Raw genomic sequence first — 8,965 nt, forward strand, 5'->3', positions numbered from 1 at the left:
TTCAAACAGCAAACTCTTACTCTAAACCAAATCAACGGTCTAAAAACATGCCTACCAGTGAGAACTATGTATAACAGTTTCACATAATATTTTGGTTGTTCCTGCAACCTTCATCAGCTTGTAATTGAAGAAAATATCAAATTGATCTTACAAATCATCGAAAGAGATTAGCATAGGGTGTTCTACTGTTATCAAAAGTGAAAAAAGTATAGTTCATGAGAGTAAGAACGGCATACAAGTGTTTTAGATATATTTAAATAACTAAGGCATTCAACATCCTGTACAATTAAATTATTAAAATCAATGGCATTCATGCAAGTCCTGAAAAATTAAAAGAAAAAAAGCATACGCAATAGGCTAAAACAAGACTATTAGCATATAATCTACTTTAGTACACAAATAGCATCTTTACATGAGATGCAATAATAAGGCATCAAAAATGTCAAGGAGATATAACAATCTTTGGTAAAGACAAGAACATTGTTAAGGCTTTGTATATGTGATTTGAATCTGAATTATCAAATAAATTTCTGCAGATGTTTTAAAACCTAGTTTACTTCTTACTTGTGTAATTGATTTTTTTTTTATGCATTAACCAACTGCGCCATTGGCGATTCTTTTAGAATTAAATTCCGATATTAAAGAAACTAATTCTTCACACCCTTTAGAGCATGTATATGTATTATATATACGTATAAAATGGTTGTGGATGTAGCAATGTTCCTAACATGTCACCGTATGCAGTTGTAATATTATATACATACTTTATTTTTTGAACATTTTAGAACAGAAAACTTCAGGACTACTCGGAAATGCAGATTTGTTATTTTGGCCTATGATTGGCTAAAAATTTGGATAGAAAGTCAAGTGAGGCATTGGCTCAATACAGTATATGCACTGATGCACTTAGCAGCAACGAATTTTATTTCATATGCTTGCCAATAATGTCATTGATGTGTCTGGTGACTATCATATCAAAATAGTGTAAAATACTGTGGTTTAATATAATTCGTGTTATAGTTACAATGCTGCTGTTTCACTGTCAATGTGAATTCCATGATAGATAGACCTACTGCATACCGTTAACATACTGAAAGTAAAAACAAATTCAACCATGGCAGGCGTTGATATGGAAGAACTAATGGATGAATATGCCAGTGAAAGGATCACACAGGAAATGGGTGATAGATTAGCAAAAATCTCCGCTCGTAGGATTCAAGAAGAAATTGCTAAGTATGTGATATGGAAATTGTTTCCAGTAGAGATACACAGGGTCGGAAGTTCGCAAGAAGGCTTTCCTGCATCAGCTTGCAGTGATGAGGACTCCATGATCTGTAACACAATGTTTCCAATAGTACTGTGGACATCCTTCCCTAAAAAAGTAGGGGGGAATTTTGTAATGGCCGAGAAAGATGCAAATAATCCAGTGTATTTGAGCCTTAAAGTAGTTGACAAAATGTGTCTGGATGAGGATTTCAGAAATATCATTGATAACAATGGATATTTGAAAACCAGTGATTTCTTAAAAGCTAACTTCATCAAGGGTATTTTTCCAAATTTAGACACTGAAATGAGACAAGGTCCCTCAACAGTAAAACAGTTAAATGCAGAATTTATAGACATCAGATCAGAACCTATAGACACAGTATATTGCTTGAAATGTCAATCATGGCCGCCATTCACTAGTAACTTTTTTGCTAGAGAGAAGCTAAACAACTGGCCATCACAGAAGTTGTTAGACAAGGTCAAAAGTCTTGAATGTCATGTAGTTCCTGTTGGATGCCCAGGTAGTGAGTCTGATATTAAATGGAGATTGTCATTCTCGATAGCAGAGAGAGAGCTCATTACTGAAATGTATGAACCATATGCTAATTGCATGTTTTCCCTGAAATCAATCAAGAAAAACTATATAATATTCAGTGATTCTGAAAAACCGACACCATTCTGCTCATATTTCATAAAGACTGCTTGTTTGTGGATGTGTGAAACATTTCCACATAGAGAATACAGTCTTATGGATTTAATCAGACAAATTTTAGATTGGCTCATTGATTGCTATCAACACAAACGTCTGCCTCATTATTTTATTCCTCAACAAAATATGATTGGTCATCTCTCAAGAGAACGTTGTGACATTGTTAGACAAAAGTTGACAGCAGTTAAGACAGATCTTTGGAGAAAAGTGCTATTAAGTATCGATAGTGATACAAATTATAAATATTACTCTAAGTTTAACTTTCTTGGTGATAGAGACAGTAGAGTGCAGGAGATGGGGCAACGGTACAGAACTTTTGCAGAGCTAGTAACCATCGGGAGACTTATGAATCATCCAATTACTACGGAGTTGATTACTTATCAACTGCGTGCTTTACGCTCCAGATACAATTTAAATCATAATTTAATAATGGAACAATGGGCTGGGCACGACTTCTATTTGTATATTGAAACTCTCACAAGCCACAGCCAGGAGAATATTTTACTGGCTCTTAGAATTCCAGAGAACAGTATATTACCAATTATAGAGCAAATTGAAGAGTTAGTGCCAATGGGATATGCAGAAATGTTCAAGACACGTTTGTATAGATTCTTGGGTGATGTTTATACTCATTTATTGGTGCCATTCCGAAACAAAGGCTATGATGATCTTCTAGATTATAGGCATGCTCCTTTGTATTACTATGACTTAGGAGCTAAAATGGTATTCCCCGACAACCACAGTGACCATGGAATAGGTAGTCTTGTTCTTGAAGTACAATATCACTATTTAATGGGCAACTACACAGAACTAAAGATGATGTGTGAACCTATACTTGCAATGGCCAAAAACCGTAGAAATACTAGGCTAGCCAGCATTGAATTATGCTTAGAGAAACCTTTGTGAGTCAACGCCTGGGCGACTGATGAGCTTTTGTTTCATCTTGTTAAACGAACCAAAATATTGAATGTTTATCTGCATCCAATTGCACTTGTTCTTTATATAAAAGCCAGAGTATTACTTACTGAAGGGGACACAGAGAATGCATTGCAAGTTGTGACAAAGATGAAAGAATTCAGAGATGAGCTATATAATATTATGTATCATAAAACCATCAATATGTTTATCACAATCATTGAAAGTCTAGTAGGCCTTCTTGTTGTCATGAGAAGAATTATTGTCCAAAATGATGATAGCCTGTAGTGGGGAAAAACTTTTTTTTTATCTTTTGTGGGGGTCATCCCACCTTTATCCATCACAAAGACAAAACATTTTTTATAAGCAACATTGTGGTTACACAATCATCATACTGCAGAAATTGTTGGCATACGTTTTTAAAATGATTTGTTCAGTTAAAATTATCCAAAATATCTTCAAATATGTCTTTCTATCATAAAAAGTTGGAAAACTGAGGTGTGACACCATTTGTTGAGATGTTTTAGGACGTTTGCTTTGTAAATGCAAAACGTTCCTAATGAAAACAGATGGTCTATATAAACGTTTAATGTACCAAGCACAATATTTTTAAAATTTGCTTCAATACCATAATTAATAAGGCTAAAATGATTAATAGAATTCACAGGTCATGTGATTCTGTACAATAAAAAAAAAGTGTGCGTCATCTTCAACAACATTGCACTTTGGACATGTATTATCCTCGATAATTTTCCATGTATGTAACCTTTTCCTAGTAGGAACAATACAGTGTAATATTTTAGAGTTTATCTGTTAAGCTTGTTTTCTTTGATAGATTTCACTTTCCATGACCAGGTAAGTTCCTAGTCAAAGGTATGCCACTTTGACTGAGAAATTGTAGGTTCTAAACATTTTGTTTTTATAATAAACAATTATAAATTTGTTTACTGTTCATATTGCAGCAATTGTTTACTACTTGTTGTGCATCATTTTGTTTTACATTTTCATTTTTTGAGAATATAATATTCTTCCATTCCTGTGGAATTGCCATCATTAATTTAGAAAATTCTGATATCCAATTTGATTTATGATTTAACAATAATAATAGCTTATTTGAATTAATGAGGTCGTAACCAATTACAATATCTTTCATTTTGCGAATACCGGATCTAATCCAGTTTCTATATAACAAAGAAAATCCATTATGATACATTATTAATTTCTTTCCCCGAATTTGCTGCTCCATAATTACCTCATAGCATGTTGGATGTTTTATTAAACTTTCGTTACATTGGGCTAATGCATGAAGTAATGACAAGTAAAAACCGTGTAATTTTTTACAGAGTTTTTGCTCACAATTCATATGCAAAATATTTTTAATTATATTTCTTGGGGCAAGCTTATTAAAGTACATCATTGGCAAGTGTTTCCAATTTGCTACATTATCATTATACAAACGTTTTACCCAAGATAATTTAATGGAAAGTACTTGGGATTTAAAATCAGGGGCCCTATTACCACCGCACTTATACGAATTAATGAGATTTAATCTTTTTATTTTTTCCTTTTTTTTGTATCCCATATGAAGTCAAAAACAATGCGATCAACTTCTTTGATGACTCTTTCAGGTGTTTCAATAACACTTGTATTGTACTTTAATTTAGACAATCCAAGTGTTTTTAGAATTAATTTTTTTCCAAAAGTAGTTAAATTTGTTTTTCGCCATGTATCTAGTATTTTTTTTAAAGATTCTATTTTGTCAAGTCAATTTGTTTGTTTGTTTTATTAAAACACAAGTCATGGTCATGACCAACATATATTCCGATGATTCTGAATGCATCTGATACCCATTTGATATCGTATGGACTATCAATTCTTTTTTTATTATTATTGTCCTAACCACATATTATTTGTTTTTTCTTTATTTAGTTTTAGTCCAGAAACTTTTCCGAATTCCACAATTTTATGTAAGCTTTTTTGTATACTGATTTCATCATTGATAAATAGAACCGTGTCATCAGCAAGTTGTTCAATTTTCACTTCATTTGCCCGTGTGCCTTCTATACTTGGTAACATAATGCCTTTAATCAATTTATCATGTCTAAGTCTTACAGCCATTATTTCTGTTGCAATGATAAATAATAGTGCGGATAGAGGGCAGCCTTGTTTAATGCCTCTGTTCATTTTAAAACTACTTAAACACCATTCATTATCCATAATAATACATACTTTCGGTATCACAATACAAAACATTTACCCACTTAATAAAATATGTGCCAAAGTTTAAATGTTCCAACGTACTAATCAGGAAGTCTCTGTTGACAGTATCAAAAGCTTTAGTAAAGTCTACTCTAATCAGCGCCCCTCTGGGCTTTTAATATCCATATATTCGATCACATGTTCTATCAGCCTAATATTTTCGCCGCCAAAACGGCCTTCAATTTATCCCTTTTGGTCACTACTAACTATTTTTATTTTTTTATAACTTTTTGTAATCTTTTTGTTAAAAACTAATGCGGCAATATTATAGTCCACATTTAGGAGAGTTATTATAGGTCTCCAATTGCTTAAATTTTCATGTTGACCCTTTTTATAAATTAAATTTATTATCCCTCTTCGTTGTGAATTTGATAATTTTCCCATTTCTAAACACCAGTTTAATGAGTTACATACTAAGTTATCTATTTTGGGCCAGAACGATTGATACAACTGACTCAAGGGCTTTATTGGCTTTCATATTTCGTATTGCTTTTTCGCATTCATGGATGGTTATTTCTCCATCACAACATTGTTGTTCAGGAATTGTTAGTTTAGATGATTTTGTTAAATTTAAATATTCATGAATTTTAGTCTTACTAAATAAATTAGTATATTAGCATATATAAATTCTTGAAATTTTGTACTTCTTCGGACAGAATGTCTTTGGTTTTTACAGCGTATGTTCCATCAGACCTTCTGATTTTTTTTTTCTGATGTCTTTTTTTACCATTATTGTTTTCTATTCCTAGGAAGTGTTTTGAATTTGTTTCACCTTCTTCTACCAATTTCGTTCGGGATCGTATTTAGCTTTAGATTTTTCATAAGGCCATTCACAGTGAACACTGAATTATCTAATGTCGTTTTTCTACCCTTTTATTGTATAGATTATTCTGAATACAATTCATGTCTCCTCCAACAATAATATATTGCGTGTCGCAACATTTTTGGATGTGCTTTTGGAGAATTCTAAAAAGTAACTCCGTGATTTACTGTCATTCGGCGCATGGACATTTACTAACGTATATTGAGTACCACAGACTTCGATATTTAGAATAATAAATCTACCTGAGCTATCAATTTCTTGATTTAAGCTTTGTAGTCTAGATATTTTCTAAAAAGAATAGATACCCCTCTGCTAAAGGAGGTGCCAAAACTATGGTACGCATCTCCCTCCCATAGACAATTATTTATATTTGTAAAAAAAAACTTTAACGGAATTCATATTCCGAACATTGAAAATAATTTGAATTTACAAATGTATTTGTTTTTATTTTACAAATTAGATCAGACACACGACACATGATTTATTTAATTTACAGGCCCGTAAGCAGAGAAGGTGCGATGGATAGCACCCACCCAAATTATTAAAGGTCCACATTATCAGGGGAAGAAAATTCGACACACCATCGCAATTTCCAGAAACTATCTACCGAAATACTGGACCAATCATACAGTACCAACTAGTTTCTAGAACTGCCTCTAATTCGGCAAGGCATTTTAATTGTATTTATACAATTTTTGAAGAATTTTAGGTGTTTTCCCCACCGCTAGCACGTCTGTGACTAAAATTTATTTTTTCATTAATATTATCTTTACTCCCGTTTAGGCCTATATCTGCCATTGTCGGCCATCAATAGAGGCGCCGGTAATCATAATTTTCTTACCCCAGCCCAGCCTCAACTCAACCATGGTGTTATAAACTTCTCTATTTCGAATTCTTGGATCCGCCACTGGTTACAAGTTGCGAATGTGCAAGCACTTCACAAAGATTACACACTTACCTGAAACGCTCGTGTTATTCGTATCAAAACAGCTGCAGAAAATATATTATTTGTTTTCCCGCTAGTTCCCAATCATATCAGAATAGATTTATCTTATTCATTCTCGGTTTAATATATTTTTGCCGTCTACCGCCATCTCATCACGACGAAAAGCACTTGTAACTATTCGTTCGTATTCGAAATTCTCATTTATTCAATTTATTTATCATTATCGGAAATTTAGTATTTTCAATGCCCAATAATATTATGGGCTTGTTTTCATTGTACGCTATAGGCCTACATTATTTTCTTTCGCTTGAATCTAACAATGTTTTATTTAAATTGTGCTATAATTGTATATAGCCCTTAAGATTTAATAGTATTTTGTCACATGCTGTAAAAAATCAGAAACATCACGATAGTGACACGATACACATATAGGCTATTTGTATGTCCAATAGGCCTATCTAAGATATATTTTACTGGACCTCGCTTTATTTACGAATCTTAGCGTGTCATTTTCGACCATCTAGGGGTACCACAATTAAAAATGTTCTTACCTCAGCCCCAACAATGGTGGGGGTGAAGTGATATGAACCCTCCATCTGTGAAAATTCCTTAGCCCTCATCCCATTCATTTCCTAAGTCTGTCACTGAAAAAAACGTTCAATACTGTTGATATTGAATTATCAAAATGTCGGCACGCGGGCATAAATCTGCAGTCTCTAGCAAATTTGGTCCACTCGCCACATAACAAATTCGCACCAATTCAATAAAAACCCTGTGTACGGGGCTGTTTTATTTATTTATTTATTCTGCCTTTAATATGATAAATCTTTCAGTAACACAGCACAGATCTCACTATCCCAAGTGGATCACATGAACAAGAAAATAAATGAAAACCTGAAAACAAAGTACGAAAGGAAAACAAAAAGATAAATTTGCTTAAGTGATTTCACGAATCATTATTCAGTACTTCGCTTGCTAACACAAAATTATCATACTCATCTTTCAATTGTTTTTAATTCTGTATACTCTTAACAAGAAACAAAAAGGTTAGACAATATTATGTTGGCATTTGTTGAACGCTTAACATAATCACACTGTTTAATTGTAAGAAGAGGAGTCAGGTTTTTTTTTTCAAAATTGATATTGAACAAATACTGACTGTTAAATATTGTTGAACTGAAAGGGTTAATAAAATTCATTTAATGTTATTATATACTATTAACCGATTCTTTTGAGTTTTCAAATTGATTTTTCTCATTTCCTACTAATGTGTACAGCCAGTTTAGTCTTCTGTCAGTATTTATCCAGACCCCGATATTGTATTCTATCAGTTTCATATGTTAAAACCTCTCTACAAATTTTGTATATTATGTAAATATAAGCTGGTTTTCCACATAAACAATATTCAAGAGAAGCAAAATCGTTAATTGACTGTGCAGGATTCACTTTCTAGATGTACGGATATGAATGTTATTGTTATCGACAACGATAACAATAATAATAACAATAATAATAATAATAATAATAATAATAATAATAATAATAATAATAATAATAATCCAACACTTTTATTGATTTTAATATGGTAATATTTATGATAACCTTTCTCACGTTTGTAAAGGGAATCCTGTACCAGGAATTTCCCGCCACTGTGAGAAAGTATTCACACTTTGTATGAAATTGGTGTTTACATTTTTAGAAATATTTCTATGTCATTGAAGTTGAGATAATAAATAAAGTTCCTAGTGTTCAGAAAATAAATAATGTTCCTAGTATAGATATATTTATAAGCTTTAATGTGTGTTTTTTAATTGAATTGGTATGTCTTAAGTAGCTCATGAATATGAACCTTGGGTTAAGGCATTCTAAATTAGCCTCTAACACATGGCTACTGCCCTCATGAGGATAATAGACTCAAAAGCCCTGTTGTAAAACCTTTCATTAGTTTTCAGAAACGAATGGGAATGTGCATATAAATGCATGCATAATAATATAACTTATAATAGTAATATAATTTATTTGAACATGTATTTACCTTTCAATCATA

At 32.4% G+C, this 8,965-nt stretch overlaps 1 protein-coding gene across 1 annotated transcript; it reads left to right on the forward strand.

Moving 5' to 3' along the window:
• Positions 1-925: 925 nt before the first annotated feature.
• On the forward strand, positions 926-3,692 carry LOC117118051. Its single transcript, XM_033262538.1, has one exon. It carries the CDS (start codon positions 1,115-1,117, stop codon positions 2,879-2,881), a length of 1,767 nt encoding a protein of 588 aa, XP_033118429.1. The 5' UTR covers positions 926-1,114; the 3' UTR covers positions 2,882-3,692.
• Positions 3,693-8,965: the final 5,273 nt, after the last annotated feature.

This window comes from Anneissia japonica, unplaced genomic scaffold (assembly GCF_011630105.1).
Source record: "Anneissia japonica isolate Jap-2015-1 unplaced genomic scaffold, ASM1163010v1 scaffold287844_len763494_cov143, whole genome shotgun sequence".
Lineage (NCBI taxonomy): Eukaryota > Metazoa > Echinodermata > Crinoidea > Comatulida > Comatulidae > Anneissia > Anneissia japonica.

What these genes read in the sequence shown, in the direction of transcription:
- LOC117118051 (XM_033262538.1), top strand. Translation starts at nt 1,115, where the DNA reads ATGGCAGGCGTTGATATGGAAGAACTAATGGATGAATATGCCAGTGAA.